The sequence below is a fragment of the Berghia stephanieae genome, chromosome 9, assembly GCF_034508935.2.
Source record: "Berghia stephanieae isolate SIO BIC M18660-M18661 chromosome 9, UCSD_Bste_1.3, whole genome shotgun sequence".
Taxonomy (NCBI): Eukaryota; Metazoa; Mollusca; class Gastropoda; order Nudibranchia; family Aeolidiidae; genus Berghia; species Berghia stephanieae.
The window spans coordinates 31,441,261-31,462,219 of NC_088368.1; the positions used below are offsets into that span (position 1 = coordinate 31,441,261).

General features: G+C 35.3%; 1 protein-coding gene across 1 annotated transcript in view; it reads left to right on the top strand.

Annotated features, from left to right (window-relative positions):
- The window catches only part of LOC144980047 (uncharacterized), a gene marked incomplete in the record, with an annotated part of 149,905 nt that overhangs the window by 122,779 nt on the left and 6,167 nt on the right, over positions 1–20,959 (top strand). Inside the window, 23 exon segments of the mRNA XM_078927522.1 lie at positions 498–620; positions 1,627–1,740; positions 2,173–2,406; positions 3,064–3,177; positions 4,246–4,441; positions 6,479–6,624; positions 6,989–7,222; positions 7,958–8,113; positions 8,760–8,988; positions 9,701–9,902; positions 10,302–10,455; positions 11,045–11,247; positions 11,831–12,019; positions 12,502–12,661; positions 13,471–13,571; positions 14,056–14,260; positions 14,601–14,770; positions 15,190–15,297; positions 16,041–16,236; positions 17,102–17,438; positions 17,758–17,909; positions 18,453–18,690; positions 19,172–19,328. Coding sequence (XP_078783648.1) covers positions 498–620; positions 1,627–1,740; positions 2,173–2,406; positions 3,064–3,177; positions 4,246–4,441; positions 6,479–6,624; positions 6,989–7,222; positions 7,958–8,113; positions 8,760–8,988; positions 9,701–9,902; positions 10,302–10,455; positions 11,045–11,247; positions 11,831–12,019; positions 12,502–12,661; positions 13,471–13,571; positions 14,056–14,260; positions 14,601–14,770; positions 15,190–15,297; positions 16,041–16,236; positions 17,102–17,438; positions 17,758–17,909; positions 18,453–18,690; positions 19,172–19,328 — 4,118 coding nt within the window.

Sequence of the window (20,959 nt, forward strand, 5' to 3'; positions counted from 1 at the left end):
TATAGTATAGATCTGGTAAATAAATGATTATGGTGGTGTTTTGGAATCGTGACGTAACCACTGGAACATTGATTGTTGGATTTCTTTGCTTCTATTGGTGGACATGTAAGGATAATGCTTGTTTGCCTTATAAGAATTCTTTTTGGCGGGGAGAGGAGAGAGAGAGAGAGAGAGGGGGGGGGGGGGGGGGGGGGAGGCACTTCAGTCAAACTCTCGCAATTTGTAAAAAATTTAGGTTTTATCTTTTTGATCTATGGGTTACATTGGTTGGTTGATTGATTCATTGAATAATCCATTTTTTTTTTGTTTTTACAATTGTTTATTTGATTGATGGATTGATTGGTTTCTCTCTTATTTGATACATTTGTTAATTAATTCATTCATATATTATTATTCCTTCTCCCACTTCTTGTTCGTTCAATGCAATCCATCCATTCAATGACAAATAAAATTGCCAGACCATTCCCTATATCTCACTACTTCTACTTTTTTTCCAGGCTACTCGGGCGTCAACTGTGAAATAGATGTGGACGAATGCAACACCCCTGCGGGCAACCCCTGTAAGAACAGAGGGGTTTGCCGTGACCTCATTTCTCAGTACTCTTGCACCTGCCCTGCTGGTCAGTATTGATATTTATTACTCAGTATTTTTCTTGGCAAGCGGGTGGTTGGATGGGAGCATCACCCTTGAATCATATACCTATGATGTTCGCATGGGTGTACGATCCGATAGTGATGTCGTTTCTTCTCTTTACTAGCCTATCCTGCTTCTTTGGTTTGTGATTGCATTTTTGACAGGGGATATTCTTTTTTCTGTAAATCTTCTGTCTGTTTGTTCTTGGTTATTTATAATTTAGCTTATGATATCTTTAGGTTATGATTTTGATTTACATTTGTACTATTTTTGTTAGATTGCTTGTTTTTTTTGTTTCAGCGGTCTCTCATATAACCTCAATTGTGTTGGAAGAGACCTAAAGCAACAAACAAACAAACAAACAAAAATTTTCTTGGCAATATGATTTCCCCAAATTCTTAGCTGTAAAAGTATTCTCGTAACAAAAGTTTAATTGTCAAAATCCTTTTCATGATCAATTCTTTCTATGAGTGTGATTAAATGCAAAGTTTAATTCAAGGTATCTATATCAGCCATCGGGGAGTTTTACCTTCCTGGTCTTATTTTATTTATCACTCATGACACTAACCTGCTTCGAAGTAATCCTAGCTGACTGACTCGGCTTTTTTTTTGTTCAGGGGAAAGTCAAAATGTCACGTGTATTGAATGAATGCATTTGTTACCAACCCATTCTCTTGATAAGTGACCAAATAATTATTACAGAAATTCACCACTTGAGACTGGTATCTCACACAGCTATATGGCTTATTGTTTTTGTGAGTTGTGTGATTTAAAAAAAATATGGAAATAATAAAGCCTTAATAAAAATTGTTTAGAAATAAGTTGTCATGGTGTTCCGCCTTGTGTTTGAGATGACCAAGAGACAGAATCAGTGAGACTCTCACACAATAAAGTAGAGAATGAGTATAAGGGAAATAACTGATATTTTTTCTTGTTTACAGAAGTCATTCACTTTTCATTTATCTTTCCTGATTTGATAACCCTGGTTCTAGGTTTCACGGGTAAGCAATGTGAGATTGACGAGGATGAGTGTGACTCCGCCCCCTGCCAAAATGGCGGCATTTGTGTTGACAACATCAACAGCTACAAATGTGACTGCTTGAGAGGTAGGATATTGATGTTGCTGAAAATGCATCTGGCGGAGGTGTTTGTGGTAGTCATGGTGGTGTTTGTAGTGGCAATGATGATGGGGACTGATGATAATGATGATGGTGATGGATGATAATGATAAGGGTGACACAACTATCTAGATAAAACAATATTATTGATGATGATGGTGACTGATGATAATGATGATAATACAACTACAACAATGTTGTTTTTGTTGTTGATGATGATGATGATGATGATGATGATGATGATGATGATGATGATGATGATGATGATGAAGGCAATGACTATGCACGGCGATGTCAACAATTACAACATTGGTGTTGATAATGAGGACGATGATACCAATGTTAGAGAGGTTATCTCTTATGATACATATACTTGAATCAATCCATTAATCACCCCCCTCCCTCCACTACCACCCACAGGTTACAGTGGCATCAACTGTGAGGTCAACAAGAATGACTGTGAAGGGGTCAACTGTCATAATGGTACCTGTCTTGACGAGCTCGACTCCTACAAGTGTCACTGTAAAGAGGGCTTCACAGGCTCCCATTGCGACACCCCAACTAACGAGTGTAACCCCAACCCATGCATGTACGGGGGACAGTGTCGAGATTTATTAAACAACTTTGAATGCAAATGTCCCTATGGAACATCAGGTACGTTTGGTGTTGAGATATGCATGGATTTAATCATTGTCAAGGCTGCATTACATATTCATTTATGGTTAACCATTTGAAAGGTCCATAGAGTGTTTGTTTTTTGGGGGTTTTTTTTTATTATTTGGTTTTGATTTTGTTTTTTGGTGGGTTTTTTTTTTTTTTATTTTTGTGTGTGAATGGGAATCATTTTGGTTTTGATTGAGATTAAGGGTTTTCACATTGTAAGATCTATTGTCTATTTTGATTGACTAGTGTCAAGACAGGGGATTTTTTTAATGGCAGGTTTAAATTAAAATTTTCTGTTTGTTTTTACTACTAGTCCTATTTATTTGGAATTTTATGTTTAAGGATTTTCATCTGTCATGCTTATCAGAGTTATTATGGGCATGATTTATGTCGATATAATGGACAATTAATGTTACGTCAGTTTGAGAATTTTTCCGCGATAACAATGAGATCTTTACAATTTGGGTTATTGTGTATATTAACTCATTGAGGTTCAACTGAATGGACATTTAACAATTTGCAAGATATCCATTAATGTTGGACATGAGATATTACTGTCAGGTTCAAAGGTGATTTTTTTCCAACTGAACGCAAATGAAATCACAAAACGCCTAATTCTCACCCTTTATATCATTCATTGTTTCCCAGGTCGTCGTTGTGAGAAGAACTATGATGAGTGCTTGTCCAATCCGTGTCGGAATGGCGCCACCTGTATTGACGGAATCAACACATACACCTGCAAATGTAAACCTGGATTCTCTGGTAAGGGTTGGAGGATTAGTGACAAGACATTCGTGATTTAGAGCCAATAATACTTCTTTTTTTTTTCTTCTGGATCTTTAATGTTGTCAATAAGGCCCTTGCAAGTCAGTCAGTCGTAGAGTATCTGACTGACACACAAAATTGACCAATTTCAATCCTTACATTCAACCATCAGCATCAGATTTTATTTTTATCATTCCTTTGACCATTCAATGGGGATTCTGATTGGAATAAAATTGTCCTGAATGTTAGGAGTAGCAAATAATAATTACTGTTGTGTTTTATAATTATAATAATTAAAATAATAATAATTAATAATATAATAATAATAATAATAATAATAATAATAATAATAATAGTAATAATAATAATAATAATAATAATAATAATAATAATAATAATAATAATAATAATAATAATATATAATAATATAATAATAGATCTTTATTGTCCATAAATTTGGCAATTTGTCATTTAGTTACACTTGTTATAACATTAAACGATAACTGTAACATTGAACAGATATTTTACTCCTACTTATTTTCTCTCTCTCTCTCTCTCTCTCTCTCTCTCTCTCTCTCTCTCTCTCTCTCTCTCTCTCTCTCTCTCCCCCTCTCTCTCTCTCCCTCTCTCTCTCTCTCTCTCTCTCCCTCTCTCTCTCTCTCTCTCTCTCTCTCTCTCTCTCTCTACAATATATTATCCTACAATATTTTGCAGAGGCCTAATCGATCAAGTTAACTTATTTACCCGTCGGTGATATTGAACCAAATAAGAGGAAGTCATCCAAGTTTATGGTTCCCCACTCAAGAGTGGATGGATGCCCACTTGTACTCGTTCATACCATTGACATTACGACAATGGAATAGTCTCACATCTCCAATTAAAGTTAAAAAATACTGTGGTCTGTAGAATCTTCAAAATTTGAAGTTACAGACTTAAAAGGAAGAAGAAGAAGAACAAGAAGAAGAACAAGAAGAAGAGACTGAGATACACTATACATATATGAATTATTCCAATATCTTACTATAACTCCCATGTCCCCCCCCCCCCTCCCTTCACTCTTATCAGGACAACACTGCGAGTTTGACATAGATGAATGTAATCCCAACCCATGCCAGAACCAGGGCAAATGCACCGATCTGGAGAACGGATTCCGCTGCGACTGTCCAGCAGGTTATGAGGATACGCTGTGTAACTCTCCCCGTAACGAGTGCCAGTCAAATCCCTGTCAACACGGAGGGACATGCGTGGACGGAGTCAATAAGTAAGTTGTCCTGTAGAAGGAATGAAATTGACGTCACTCAGCCATGTGTTTACGAGTAGTTCTCACTAAATTGTATGAATCAGACTACAAGCATTTTAGGTTACACATAGTTTTGTGTGCTGTTACATTATAGATAGTAGAGTGTTTCAGCAGATCATAGTTTAGGACTTAGTATTAGACTTAAGACCTATCTATCACATGATCGCTTATAATAGAAAGGGAATTCCTTAGTGACGAGTGCAAAAGTGATAGATAGGTCTTAAGTCTAATACTAAGTCCAAAATGATCTGCTGAAAGTCTCTAGTATGTGCTTGGCTAAAAAGTTCACAACATTGCTATCCGGAAGTATAACGGATGAACACACAAACTCTGTGTAACCATGAACTTTTTTATAGTCTGGTTAATACAGTTTAGTGAGAATTACTCATAAACGTGGATGGCAAAAAACAATAACAAAGATGAGAGTGACGTCAACTTCGAACTATCTATAGAAGGAATGAAATTGACATCATGTTTACGAGTAGTTCTCACACTAAATTGTATGAATCAGACTACAAACGTTTTAGGTTACACATTGTTTTGTGTGTTGTTTGTTACATTATATCCAGCTGGTGGATGTTATGAGTTTTTAAACTAAATGCATAGCATCAGTTGTTTGCTTGCAGCAGAAAAAAAAAAAAAGGAAAAGGATAAATGAGAGCATTGCTTTGCTAGATTCAAGACCATCATGCCACACAAATATTTTTGGATTGATATTATCCGATTGTAGCCATTGTAAATGGTTTTGTTTGTTTGTTTTTTTTTTTTAAATTGTATCACAGAATGTGCTGACTTTTCATCCGATGGAAATGAGTATTTAAGTGTACTCAGTAAAGGACAAACAGGGGTCTTATCTAGAATATTACTCATTTCAACTGAATGTTCACTTTCTTTTTAGATTTATCTTTTTAAACCTTTGATTAGAAAAAAGTTAGGCAATTAAAAAAAAAATAAAATAAATGTAGAGTCTTTTTAATGTTAATTCTCCTTTTTTTTCCCACTTCTCTGCTTTCTGCCTAAGGACTGATGACAGGTTTGTGGTCAATGTTGTATCAGTACTTCTCTGGGATTTTCTTCAGTTGGTTCATGTTGCTTTTTTGGTTCTTCTTTTTTTTTTTTTCATTCTTTTTAGTGTTGTTGTTATTGTTGTTATTATAATCATCACCATCGTCGTCGTCGTCATTATCATCATCATCGTCACCACCGTCATCATCATTATCATTATCATTGTCGTCATCATTTCGCTCTTGTTTTGTCATTCTTAACTATTTTTTATTTATTTCTATTACGTGTAGACTGTTTTTGATGTTTTATTATTTTTCATCCATTATGATTCCTTCTTTATCAATTGTCATGCAAGTTCATTTTGAAAAGAACATTTTGTATCCCATTTTTTAAAATGTAAGTACATAGGGAGCACAATACTGTAAAGGCTTTAGACGACGATGATAAAAAACAAATTAGAATCAGAATTTTGGCACTTTGATTGTTCCTCAATGATGATATGAGCGTAAATCCTTTTTTGTAAGCCATGTAATCACTAAAAAGTCAAACAAGCAAGCAATATCAATCAAGACAAATACTTTTCTGCCATCTGTCTTGAATTTAAAGGGATGTATTAACGATTTTTGCTGTCTTTGTTATTAGCTGAAGAAGGGTTTTGAGCCTGAAACATTCCGTGTTCGCAATTTTGTTCTTTTTCAAAGCTGTTTTATTCAATTTCGTGCATTACTTGTTACTGCTACTTTTTTTTTCCACAATTCTTATCATATTATCCTCCCCCTCCCCCTCCCCCTGTTCCTCCCTTTTTGTTTTAACCACCAGTCAGGTTCCAGTCGCTATTTTGTTCTTTTTCAAAGCTGTTTTATTCAATTTCGTGCATTACTTGTTATTGCTACTTTTTTTTTTTTTACTGTTTTGAATTTTTCCACAATTGTTATCATATTATCCTCACCCTTCCCCCCCTGTTCCTCCCTTTTTGTTTTAACCACCAATCAGGTTCCAGTGCCGTTGCCCTAGAGGTTACACGGGTACTCGATGCGAGAGTCAGATCAATGAATGTCTGTCTAACCCCTGCCAGCATGGAGGTCGATGTGTGGACCACCTGAACCGATACACATGTCACTGTCAGCCAGGCTATACTGGTAAGTGGTCATCATCATCATCATTATTATCATTGTCACTTTACATATCTTCTTTCATTATCGTCATCATCATCACCATTGTTATTATTGTCACTTTACATATTTTCATTTTCATTATCGTCATCATCATTATAATCATTGTCACTTTACATATATTCATTTTCATTATCGTCATCATCATCATCATTATCATTGTCACTTACATATTTTCATTATCATCATCATCATCCCCATTATCATTATTATCATAGGCATTGTTGATTGTCGTCCCCTGCGTGATATCACCCTTATCATTGCCGTCGTCTTGAAAACCAGCTTTCCATTCAAACCCCTTCCCTCACCTCCCTGACCTCTCTCTATCCAGGTACCAACTGTGAAGAAGTCATCAACGAGTGTGCCAACAACCCCTGTGTCCACGGGAACTGCATCGTGTTGGTCAATGACTACCAGTGCCACTGCCAAGCCCCCTACACCGGCAAGAACTGCGACTTTAAGATGGATCCTTGTAGCCCCAATCCGTGCCAGAATCAGGCACAGTGTGTCGCACAAAACAGTTACCAGCACCCGTACAAGTGTAGCTGTCCCAACGGATACATGGGTACGGCTTTAGTATCTCTTTCATGAGAATGTCATCCATTTTCTTTCTTCTTCTTCCTTATCCTTCTCATCCTCATCCTTCTTCTTTTCCCCTCCCCTCTTTCTCTCTCTCTCTCTTTCTCCTTCTCTCTCCCTCTCTCTCTTTCTCTCTCTCTTTCTCCTTCTCTCTCCCTCTCTCTCTTTCTCTCTCTCTTTCTTATTGACTATATATCTATGATTTTCCTCCATACCATCTGATTATGAGCTCATTCCATTGATTTAAGTAAGCGCTTTGAGCATGTTTAGGGGATGTTACTCTATATAAATGCTGAACTTTTTTTGTGCAAGCAAAATTGAATTTATCAGTTGACTTTTGAATTGTTTTATAAATTGAAATAAAGTAGCAGTAAGTGAGATTTAACTCACTCAATCCAAACACCGACTATATCCGTTGTTTATTCAGGTTACCTTTACCCCATGCCTATTTATTACACTTTTCTTAGATCACTTATAGGCGTAGTATCAAAGCTAATGTTTTTAGTTTTTGCATGATAATGATAGTTGAATAAAACTATCTATGTACATGCTAACATTTAATACATTTTTTTGTAATTTTGAAAAGTAGCAAAAATCTCTAGGATTCAGTGAGTTAATATAAAATCATTCACCCTAGTGGTGAATGCAAAGAAAAATATATTTTAAAAAATCCATATCACCAAAAGTGATTGTTTTTATTATTTTTTTTGATGAAAAACAGGAAGCCATTGTGAGCTTGACGTCAACGAGTGTGATCAACGCAATCCATGTCGTAACGGAGGGACGTGCATCAACACCAAGGGGTCATACATGTGTCAGTGTGTTCGGGGATATGAGGGACGTCAGTGTGAGATTGACCACGACGATTGTGATCCCAGTGAGTTTCCGTGGATTGTTCGTGTCTATAACACAAGCTGAATAAATGCCATTTTCTCCTCAATGACCGATAGGATAACAAATTACACAATAAATTATATAGTGCTTTCCAGACACAGTTGGAATTAAGCCAACAGTGGGTGGAAATCAAATATGTTAAAAGATTATTAACTTAAAAAGTGTAAACAGTTTAAGATGACACGATATCTTAGCACGGAGGTCGATGTGTGGACCACACAAAAAAAAAGTGGAAACAGTTTAAGATGACACAATATCTTACCATTTTCACCTAGAGAGCAGTAACAATGATTTGACTTCATTGAAGTCCAACTTACGTCGATGTCTTATTGTTACTGCTGTCTTCATTGAATTTGTGAAGATATCTCATGTTAATTTACTGTCAATTTAAATCCTGTTGTTGAGGGTTAAGCAGAACTTAAATGCTTAGATTTTTTTTATGGGACTGATTTCTCATTTTTATTTCCTTTGGCAAAAACATTCATAACTACTTTTTGTCGTTGAACAATAGAAAGTAACTAGTTTTCAAACTTAAATGATTTTTAAAAAATCATGAATGAGTAATAGTTTAGATATGGACAACTCTTTGAATATTCCTATCCTGAAATGAATTTTCTACCCCTCTTTAGACCCCTGTGTGAATGGAGGTACTTGTTTGGACAAAGTCAACGACTATCGGTGTATGTGTGTCACGGGTTTCGGAGGCCATCACTGCCAGAACGACATAGACGAATGTGCGTCGAATCCGTGCATCAATGGCGGAGAGTGCACCGACTACGTCAACTCCTATACTTGTACATGTCGGGCTGGATTTAGTGGGAAACATTGTCAGGTCAATGACGAGGATTGTACACCAAGGTAAAAAAAATGATTTATTAAATCATATACTTACTCAAAACTTTTCTACATTTAATTTTTAAATGACATAAAATACCACCTAACATAAAATTATTTATCCATTTTCCTTCATTGCCCGTTTCACATTACAGAAAGCATGATAAACTCTGGTCCTTATGGCTCTGACATACCTGCCAAATCTTACGAATTTTAGACAAATTTCATGGCCAAATATGAAATTTTATGGAAAATTACGAATTTTTAATTCTTAGTAATATTTATATATAATAATAATAATAATAATAATAATAATAATAATAATAATAAATAATAATAATAATAATATATATAATAATAATAATAAAAAAACTACTACTACTACTACTACTACTACTACTACTACTACTACTACTTATACGACTACTACTAATACTATATATATACATAAAAATAATATATATAATTTAATACTATAATAATGATAATAATAATAATATAATAATAATAATGATAATAATAATAATGATAATAATAATAATAATAATAATAATAGTAATATTGTGGTTGTTCATACACAATTTCAGAAATTACGAATTTCCTTGTCAAATTACAAAAAATTGACATAAAAATTACTAAATTTGATGTTTTCAATTTTGCATGTCTGCTGATGGACTAATTGTTTTTTTTTACTTAAAAAAATGTTTTAAATTCCATCAATTTTCTATGTTGGCAGCTCCTGTCTACACGGTGGTACCTGCATTGACCAGACCAATGGCTACACCTGCAAGTGTATGCCTGGATACAAGGGAGCTAACTGTGAGCTCCACGTCAACCCGTGCGACTCCAACCCTTGCTACAACGGCGCCACCTGCTTTAACCAAGGCACCAGCTACCAATGTCACTGTCCTTACGGGTTCCGGGGATCCAAGTGTGAGGTAAGCTGTCTCCTTACTACAATGAGCAGAAAAATGTCTGGTGTTTTGTATATCTTGTTTTTAAAACTTCAGTTCAATATAAAATCCCCCCCCCCCCCCCCCCCCACCTTCACTGGAATATTTTATACACAATATGACTGGCTTTTTTTCTCATCCAGAGGTACTTAAAGCTTAACCAATTTTAGACTTAAGCTTGCTTCATAAAAAGTATTTGAGGGGGAATAAATTTAGGCCACTAAGTTTAATACTCACAAAACACAAAAACAAAACAAAACAAGGGACAAAAGAAGAATAAATTGTACATTTTTATTTGAAAGTCTTTTTGTATGATATAGTATATGACGATTTAACTATCTTTTTTTTTTTCTTTTTCCCAACCCCCTATTTCCAAAAATCCAGCATCTAAAAGACTGGTGTAGTCAGAACCCTTGTCATAACGCTGGCACATGTTACCAGATTGCAAACACATACAACTGCTCTTGTCTCCCTGGATGGACTGGCACGAAGTGTGATATCAACTCTGTCTCTTGCTCCACGGCTGCCAGACTCAAAGGTTTGTGCCGTACAGATTATTCATCCAAAATGATACAACAGCTTTTAAAAAAATTTAAAAATCAAAACAAAATATTTATCAAGGAATGTTTCAGGATCCAAATCCTTTTTTTTTTCAGCCTAAGAAAAATCAAACAATAATAAAAATGTTGACATGAAATACAGAGTCGTGGTTTGACAAGTTGTTAAGCATCATTTCACTGTGACCTGTAAGGTCCTGGGTTTGAGCCTTGCTTCAGGCACTTTAGTTTGTTTTTTTTCCTTGGGCCAGATTATTTGCTCACTCTGACAACATGGGTGATTCCTCTTGACATCAGACGTTTGTTTGGTGGATATTCTATATTCGTTCATGGAATACTTTAGCATCTTCATCAAATGATTAATGATGTAGGGCAGAGGGGTGTGATTTATTAATTAATATAAAATTTTCTTTTTTTTTTCTTTTTTTTCTTTTTTTTTTGGTTTTATTTTTGTTTTGTTTCTTTTTAATGAAGATAACAAATAGAGAATAAAGTTAAGAAATTTTATCTTAAATCTCTTCTTTCAATTTTCTTGACCACCATATTCATTTCTTTTGATTTCTTCTCCAGGTATATCAGGAGCAAACCCGTGTAAGAATGGGGGAACGTGTCGTGACGAGGGCAACACACACGTGTGTACTTGTATCCGAGGCTACACTGGTTCATACTGCGAGTCGGAGATAAACGAGTGTGAAACAGCACCATGCCAGAATGGTGCGACTTGCCACGACCTGATTGGGAAATATGCCTGTCAGTGTGTCAGGGGCTTCCAGGTAAGGAGTTCTTGAATATTGAGTTTTATTTTATCGTTATCATAAGGTTAAACCACTACTCTACCTCATACCCCAATTCCGAATTGGGTTACAAATGAAGAATCACGTCGTGACTGTCAGTTCTTGTTCGACTGTCAAGAAGGCTGGACGCGTCTTGTTTTGTCTATTTAATGCAAACCATTGTGTTAATTTTTCCTTATTCTTATTGGATTTTTAATCTGTTATTAGACCTGTGACATACCAATTCCCATTGGAGTATATTATTAACACTGTGAAAATGGTGATTTAAAAAATTAAAGAAATGTTCTGTTTTATCACTGCTTAAACTTAAACATATTAAAGTTACACTTTTACACTTTTGATAAAAGAATCTAAAGAGATGAAGTTGTATAAGAGACATAAATACAATCTATGGCAAGTGAAAAGATATTTATTTATGTAAGAGACATGCATACAATGTCTGGCTAGTGGTGTAGTAGTTGTCATTGTTTGTATGACCTAAAAAGCGTCACAAGCACCATTAAATTAATATCTAGCAATGAGCTAATCAGTGAATTCTTGAATTGTTTTTATTTTTTTTCAGGGCCAGAACTGTGAGTTAAACGTTGACGACTGTGCCACCCAGCCCTGTCAGAATGGAGGCACGTGTCATGACATGGTCAACGATTTCCATTGCTCCTGTCCTCCTGGCACCGTCGGGTTCCTATGTGAGACCAACCATAATGACTGTTTTCTGTCTGCCTGCCACAATGGAGGCTCCTGTGTGGATCGGGTAAGCCGGAGATATATATATATATAAATATATATGCGAACATGAGTGAAAAAAGACTTCAATATTCATCTGTTGAAATTTCGACAGATTTTAACATTAGACATGATTTATTTCTTAAATCATAACATTTTTTTGGTCAATTAGCAAAATGCATCGTTCAACTTGAAATGAAAATAGGAATTTTGAATTTTTGTTTGAAGATGATATATTTTAAAAAATGCTTTATTCTTAGTCAAAATATGAAGAAAATTTTTTTTTAAATGAAGTTTCAAGATAGATGTTGGTTGGTAAATCTGGATTTTGTTTTCATCAGTTATTCTATGTTAATTAATGAAAAATAATTCAAAACCAAAAATAAAGTAGAAATAGCGTCCAAAATAGTGTCGACAATCTATCAGATTAAAATTTCTCTGTCCATAAATTTAAACAATCTTTTCTTAAAATAACTCCATTGGTCTTTTTGCTTCTTCTTTATTTTCCAGGTTGGTGGCTATGAGTGCTTGTGTCCTCCAGGATTTGTGGGCAAACGCTGTGAAGGTGATGTGAACGAGTGTCTGTCCATGCCTTGTGACCCTGAGGGCACTCAAGATTGTGTCCAGCTGAATAACACATATAGATGTGACTGTAAGATGGGATGGACAGGTGAGTAAGGGATCTTTGTTGGAAACAGTTCCTCTTCATCTTCTCTTTCGGAGCCAAAATCATCCTGTTGGTGACAAGCGCTGCGTTTTATTGAATGTCCTCAGTATTGTTTTAAACTGTTCTACTGTTCGTGCCAATATAGTAGTTCAGCTGACAAACCAGTCCCTTGTGGTTTTTGGAAAGAATGTTGGCCTTTGTGTCGTGCCTGATTGCACCATGTCATAGATGTGAGAGTGAACTTTAGGATTTCTATGTCTTGAGTTGTTATGGTTGTGACTTGGAGGGACTTGGACTTGTGTTTATTTAAGTTTATTTCTATTATCTCCCATTTGTTTTGATTGTTCATTCATGTGAGCATTTTTTTAAAAGTTATATTTTTATAACCTTATGTAATATTAACCAGGACAAAGATCACCCATACATCAAACAAATCAAATTTGATTCTAAAATTCTCTGCTGTCTTTTTAGTTTTTAAATTTAAATTGATGGAGAGGTTTAAAAAAAAAGAATTTAAGATAATTTTCTGACTAGTTATCTTCATGGATATATCGTTTGATGCTTTATTCTTGCTATGTGTATTGTATTCATTGTTTGATGACTTGTCAGTTCAAAAGTATTTTACAAATTCACACTGATTAGCCTGGTTGATATAATACCTGATATGATATGATAACTGATAGTAAACCTACCGTTCTGTTACTCGCCCTTGAATATAAATTTGATTCATTGTCTGTATGTTTTGAATTTTATTGTTATATTACTATATTCTTTCTTTTTTTCTTTCCCGCCTCTCAACCCCATCCAACCAGGTCGTAAATGTAACCAGCGCATATCCTGTAGTCAGGATCCCTGTAAGAATGGAGGACAGTGTCGAAACTCATCACATGGTGCCATCTGTACCTGTCCAAGTGTAAGTCATTTAAAAAAATTGTTTTATCAATGGGAGCGATCTATATTCAGGTTTTCGTCCAATCAAGTCATCGGTCACATGATTTGTTGCTGTCCAACGATTGGATGTTTCTTAACAAATGTAAATACTCTGCTTTGTTTATGAAAGTTGTAAACATACTCATGTGTCAAGCTGAATGAAATGACCAATCGTGATGTTAGATATTTCAAAAGCTGTGAATACTTTTCACTAAGTGGGTCACTTTGGGCACACTTTGCAATGTGGCCCATGACCTCGAGCACATGGAAAGATAATATAGATCGCTCCCATTGGATCCTGAGTTTGGCTGTCTGACAACGTGATATTTTTACTCTCTGTTTTCATGAAGCACCTCTCTATACCCAATATTTCTTTAAATTGTTTTTAACTTGTTGATCTTGGTATGCATGTTTAAAGATTGAATTAATTATTCTTGACTCTCTTCTACTGTATTATTCCCGTCTAGGAATACGGAGGTGAATTCTGCCAGTCCCCCATCACAGATTGTGACCCCAACCCTTGTGTCAACAAAGGCGTGTGCCTGCAAACGGCCACTGGCTACACATGCAACTGCACGGCCGGCTCCACAGGCGTCAACTGTCAGATCGATGCCTGGGATGACTGCAAGTACGACCCGTGTCGGAACGGAGGACTTTGTATCGACAGAATCGGTGAGTCTCCAAGAATGGATCTGGCCTTTATCCAATGTTGATTTAAAGTTTTGATTTTATGGCATATTATTCATCCCCTCCCCACCTTTTCTCTCCTTTTTTTTTTGTTTATTCCCCCCTCCCCCTCCAACTGTGATTTTCATTTTGAAAATATAGGTCAGCTTTAGTTATTTAGAATAGGTCCGAAAGTAATAATCAGTGGTAAGGGTTAGTTTTATGTCATGACAATCCACGTGTTGATTGATTGATTTTTAAAAAAAAATTATTGTTGATGTTGCTGTTATTGATAATGATGATGTACAGGCAGTGATTGATTAAAGTCTCTCCTCCATTCATCCAGGTTTCTTCGAGTGTAGCTGCCCCCCTACTTGGAATGGCGTCCAATGTGAGGTGAAGGATGAGACTTTCCCAGGTGGCATAGGTCAAATGGTGACCCCTAGAGAGGATGTGACCCCTGAGATCTGCCTAAGGAACAAGTGTCCAGAGAAGGCCTACAATGGAAAATGTGATGTAAGTAGTGTTATTTTCTGATCTGCTTAGTTTGTGAAATAAAAAGTAACAATCGTTATCCCAGGCAGTTGTGATAAAATTGATCATAATGAAATGTTTAAAAAACGATGAAGATTAATATATTCATAATGAAGCATCAATTTCTTAGTTTAAAATAAAATATCAATTTCTTAGTTTAAAAAAAAAAAATTCTTAACTCTCTCTTTACCGACCAATTTCCAGATTTTCCCCGTCATCACCATAATAATGGGCTCTCTACTTAAGAGTAATCTTGGCTTAAATTTTTTTTAAATGCTTCTTGTTTAAGTTGAAAGGTTTTTGACCGAAGTCATTGATATTTTTTGTTTTTGTTCATTTTTTAATTATTTTTTTTATTGTATTCCATTTGTTCATTTTGGTCTTTGATTTGCCATCCACAGATCGAGTGCAACATGCATGAGTGCAAATACGACAACACAGAATGTTCTTATGGAACTCTTCCATGGGAGAATTGTACATCTAGTGTCAACGGGGTGCCATGCAGAGTGGTAAGGCATCTATCTCATTCTCTCTCTCTCTCTCTCTCTCTCTCTCTCTCTCTTTCTCTCTCTCTCTCTCTCTCTCTCTCTCTCTCTCTCTCTCTCTCTGCCTCTATCTCTCTTTCTCCCTTACTTAAGGCATGTAATTTGGTTTGGTTTTTATATAAATAACACATCCATGGATTTGTATCATCATTCCTAATCTGGATATTAACTATTTTAACTATTTTACAGTGTTGAAATTATTCATATTATAAAGCGCAGCTCTGGTTATAGAGCTGCTCCTTTTTTATATATATACATCCTATTTCCATTGTATTTTTATCTTATGTGTAAATTATAACACGTCTGTACAAAAAATTTCCTTTTTGGGATGCAATAAAGTATTATTATTATTATTATTATTATTATTATTATTATTATTATTATTATTATTATTATTATTGTCCAGTTCATCTTAGTACGTTTGTCCTTTGCTTTGAAGGAATCAGTCAAATAAGAGGATTGTGTGAGAAATAATGATCATAATAAATTATATCTGTGAAAGAGATTTGCAGCCTTTGGCATTCATGAAAATGCATTCCTGAAATGATCTTCATTGTAATGCTTTTGAATCTGATCCAGCATTGTTCAAGACAATAATTAAAGACACTATTTTGAATAACTTTTGTACCAACATCCATATCAGTCCAAACAACTTTTTCTTATTAACCCCCTCCCATCCCTTTTTTTGCTTTCTGTTTTTTCTTTAGCTTTTTGATGACGGTAACTGTAACCGAGAGTGCAACAACAAGAAGTGTCTCTATGACGGCTCTGATTGCCGTCTGCCACTCAACACGTGTAACCCCATGTACGGTGTGTATTGTGAGGAGCACTACAAAGACGGCCAATGTGACGAGGATTGCAACACAGCTGACTGTAACTGGGATGGATTGGACTGTGATGGAGGTAAGCATGAAGCAGTTCAGAAAGTAAAATACTGACATTGTGATACATAATGTGAACCCATAGTTCAAAATCTGACTCATATTGTAAGCAGTGTACTATTCCCAATTGTTAATTTGATTTTTTACTGTTTATTTCAAGCTTAACTTGTGTGACTTTTTGTGTTTTTTTTTCATCCCAGCCATCTTTGAAAAGTTGCAATACAGTGACAGGCACTTTAAGGTCGTTGCACAAATACAGATACCAAATTAAAAAAGATATTGAACCTTATTCTGCCAGGACAGTCGGGATTATTTTAAAAAAAAAAAATTACAGGCATCAAAATCAAGTCTGATTTCTTGGGAAGTTTCTAGTAAATGTGATGCTGTAATGGAAGATGGTGGGGGACGAGAGTTTGCAGCCATACTTGCTACAAACTCTCTGTGAAATCCCACACCTCCCTTTCTCCCATGACACATTCACACACAAACACTTGTACTACAGTAAATTCATCACCTCGTAATATAGTCTCAAGGTTGTTCAAAATTTTCAGTGAACGTTAATGAAAATGTTGATGCTTGAAGCAAGCGCGAAGGAAAAAATAAAGATAAGTATTGAATCGTAAGCTTCTATTTATTAGAGAAAGACATCTGTCTTCATCTAATAAATTGAAGCTTACAATTCAACACTTTTCTTTATTTTTTCAGTAAACATTACAAAATCTGAAAAGGTGTGTAAGAAGATTTTTATCTTACAGCCTTGTAGGCACCCTAATTTGTCAACGTAAATATGTATACAGGGTATAGAATTGTCCATTCAGATCAAGAGCAGCTGTTAATGTTAGGACTAGAATGATGTATGAAATTTCATTTTATTTACCTTTTTTCAGACACTGAAAAGCTGGTTCCTGGCACCTTATTCGTCATTTTACTCATTGAGCCCGAAGAATTCCATCGTATCAAGCCGGAGTTTCTTCGCAAACTGGGCTACCACCTGCGGGCCGTCGTGACCATCCAGCTGGATGACAACGGTGACGAGATGATCTTCAGCTGGGAGGAAGAACTGGAGGAGGAAGATGAAGGGCGGGAAGTCACTCTTGCACAGCGTAGCAAACGATGGGCCATGTCATTGATGGGATGGAATATGGAGGATGAGGATGAGGAAGGAAGTAGCGCTTTAGTTAGCACACGCCAAAAACGTGCGGTCAACTCAGTTACACTCACTGGGTAAGTTTAGGTTTATTATTCTTTTTTTAATATTATTATTATTTTTAATAATTTTTTAAATTATTTATTTTCAGTTTTGTATTTATTTATTTTTTACTTTGGAATTAAAAATGAAATTCTTAAAAGATTGCTACTTGCCTCTATTTGTGAGACAGGATATAGCAAAATATCTACAGGATCATTATTTATTCTTATTAAATTAAAGTGGAATCGCATTTATTGGAGAAAAATTATTTGGATTGCTTTAATGAAATCTAACTTTAGCCATTATTAATTAATAATTGTATATCTCCGTAAACAATATTTTCTTTATTTACAGAACCAAAGTGTTTTTAAACGTGGATAATCGCGCCTGCTTCAAGTATGACGAGCCCATGTGTTTTGACAGTACAAGTATCATAGCCCAGTACATTGTGGCCTCACTACTCAAAGAGACGTACAAGCCAGCCGTTGCCATACACCACTTTGGAAGTAAGTCATTCCCCATTTTAAGAAAGATCTCGTGTGAGAGATGTAACATGTTGGCCTGAATGGTGCAAGTACCCCATGTTTTATCTGATTTTATTATGGCAGCTTTGCTTGCCTTTTTGTATGCATGTATTTATGTATGGATGGATGGATGGATTTGTGTATATATATATATATATGTATGGATGGATGTACGAATGTCTAAATATGTAGTATTTTTTACACACCTATTAATAGCCATCAGAGCTCTCTGATCATTTAGGGTTATATACACAATATAAATCTTTATTATTATTGTTATTATTATTATTATTATTATTATTATTATTATTATTATTATTATTATTATTATTATTATTATTATTATTATTATTATTATTATTATTATTATTATCATCATCATTATTATTAATTATTAATATTATTTGTAACAGCTGTTCCAGTCACAATCTTTTGTATAATAAATAGCTATGATCTTTTTAAATGTCACCAAATTCCAAACAAAAGGAATGAAATTTTTTTTTTTTTGTCTTCCCAATTTTTCAGCGGAGCAAAAACCACCTTCTGGGGATGGAGACGGGGTGTCCACCTCCACATCGGACATGTTTACATTCATCCTGGTCATCGGTGGCATCCTGGTCCTCACCATTGTGGTCGTCATGGTGGTGAGTCGCAGGAAGAGAGTACGAGGCATCACTTGGTTCCCGGAGGGATTCTTCTCAAGGAGTTCCGAGGCCACCAAACCGGCACGGAGTCGTAAGGGCCCAGATGGAGAAGAGATGCAGTACGTCATCAGTTTTTTTTTTTATTATTATTATTTTGATATGTAATATTGACTGTTATGCTGAGTCTGACTGAGTCGCTCGGTTTAAATGAAGGAAAAGAGGGGAGAGGCGAATCGAGAGTGACGTAGTCTCAGGGAGTCTCATGGGGATAGAGACAAAAATGAAAGAGAGACAGACAGACAAACAGATAATAAAAAAGAGAGAGAGAGAGAGTGAAAGATGTCTTAATCACTATTTTGTAGTTGATTGGTTCCACTTTTGTAGCTATCATCCAATTTAAAATAAGAGAAATTTTGAATCTGTTAGAAATTAGAATTAAGATTGATAGGTTTCAAATGACTGTAAGCCAGTAAAATAAACATGGTTAACAACATATGGAACATTTCTTGACCTTGTGTGTTCTGAATGCATGTGGAATATCCTTACAACAGCATAGTCGGCAAATGTTCTTTTAATTTTTGGATATGATTTTCATTTCAGTGAGAAGCTGGACAAGATGGATGCGAATGACAACCACCACCATCCCCCTTCCTCACATGCCACCTCCTCCCCTCCTTCCTCCAACCCATCCCCTCCATTCAGCGATTGCTGGAATGAGATGGACGACGATGACCGGCCCCAGATCAAGAGGATGAAGGTGAGTTGAACTGGCTTATCAACCAGTATTAATTAGGGGTCCGGCTGGGTGGGGATCCTGACCTCCCATAGTGGGCAGGGGGGGTACATACTGTGTCTTCTATTCCCTTAATATCTGTTATCCAACATGCTTTCTGTCTTTGTCTTGGAATGAGATTACTTGTTTTTTTCCTGACCCTCGTGTGAGTCCTGGCTGGGAGGGAAACGGTCAAATGCATAGTTATTGTTTTGGGAGATGATATTTTTTCCCCTTGTAAATCATCTCTCTGTTATGTATTATTATATTTGTTATTTTTAATATATAATGTAAGCATTTGAGTGTATTCCTCTTTGTTGGATTTTGTGCTTGTGTCCGGATGAGACTTATAGGTGATCTCAAACTAAGTACATTGGTGATGTGCTCTTGGAATCTACATCTGATCCCTATTTGTTCCTGTTCCTCTTTGTCTTACTTTCTCTTGGGTGCTTTAATTGTAATTCTATAACTTTGTACCATCCCATTTTCTTCCCTTTTACTGGCGCTTATATAACCTAAATGTGTTGCAAGCGCCGTAAAACGCTTAAAAAAACAAAAAAACAAAAAATTAGGGGTCTGGATAGCTCAGTTTGTATAGAATCCTCAAAAGCAAAGGAATTTTAGGAGAATCAAAGGGAATCATTTTATATAATTATTTCTCATTTTTACTTTTTAAAATATAAATATTAATTTATTAATTTATTTGTTTTGCAATCTTTTCAATTTTCAATTTATAGTGACAGTTTTAACTATTTTACAGTGTTGAAATTATTCATATTATAAAGCGCAGCTCTGGTTATAGAGCTGCTCCTTTTTTATATATATACATCCTATTTCCATTGTATTTTTATCTTATGTGTAATTATAACACGTCTGTACAAAAAATTTCCTTTTTGGGATGCAATAAAGTATTATTATTATTATTATTATTATTATTAATGAGATAGGTCCTGAGTAAAGTCAAACTTTTTTTCTCTCCCTCCCCAACTTTCCCCCCTCTAGTCATTAGGTAGCTGGGGCTGTTAGAGATGCTAAAAAGTATTTTTGTGATAGACTATCAAATGTCCTATCAAAAGCATTTCTAATGTGCATATTTATATTGGATATCTTAAAACTTATTTATTTTGCCTTCTTTGAATGCAAGAATATTAAAAAATTTGTCTGCTTCACGCTATAGAAACTGGGATAAACTCAATCTTTATCAGCTCTAAAGGACTACAAACAGAATTAAATTGTGTTATTAAATTAGCAAATTTTCACAAAATACACAAATATGAGAAATTCAAAATCAAATTGAACAAAAAGTGGTCTCATCGGATGAAATTTTTTTTTTTTTTTTTTTTGGGGGGGGGGGGGGGGGGGGGGGGGGGGGGGTTTGGTATTTCTACACATACAAAGGCTGTAGATTGATATGTTTCTGACAAACAGGTCTTGAGATTTTGCTTATCTGAGGCATTCCGTAAATCATTACGACTTTTGGTACATTAGCTATTACATCATCTACTTACTTGTCCTCTGGGTTCGTTGATGCAACTTAAGGCGCCATTATCTACTTGAAAATTTGAATTTCTGTTTGTAAATATGAAAGAAATTGAATTTGGCGAAGGTAGTAAGTA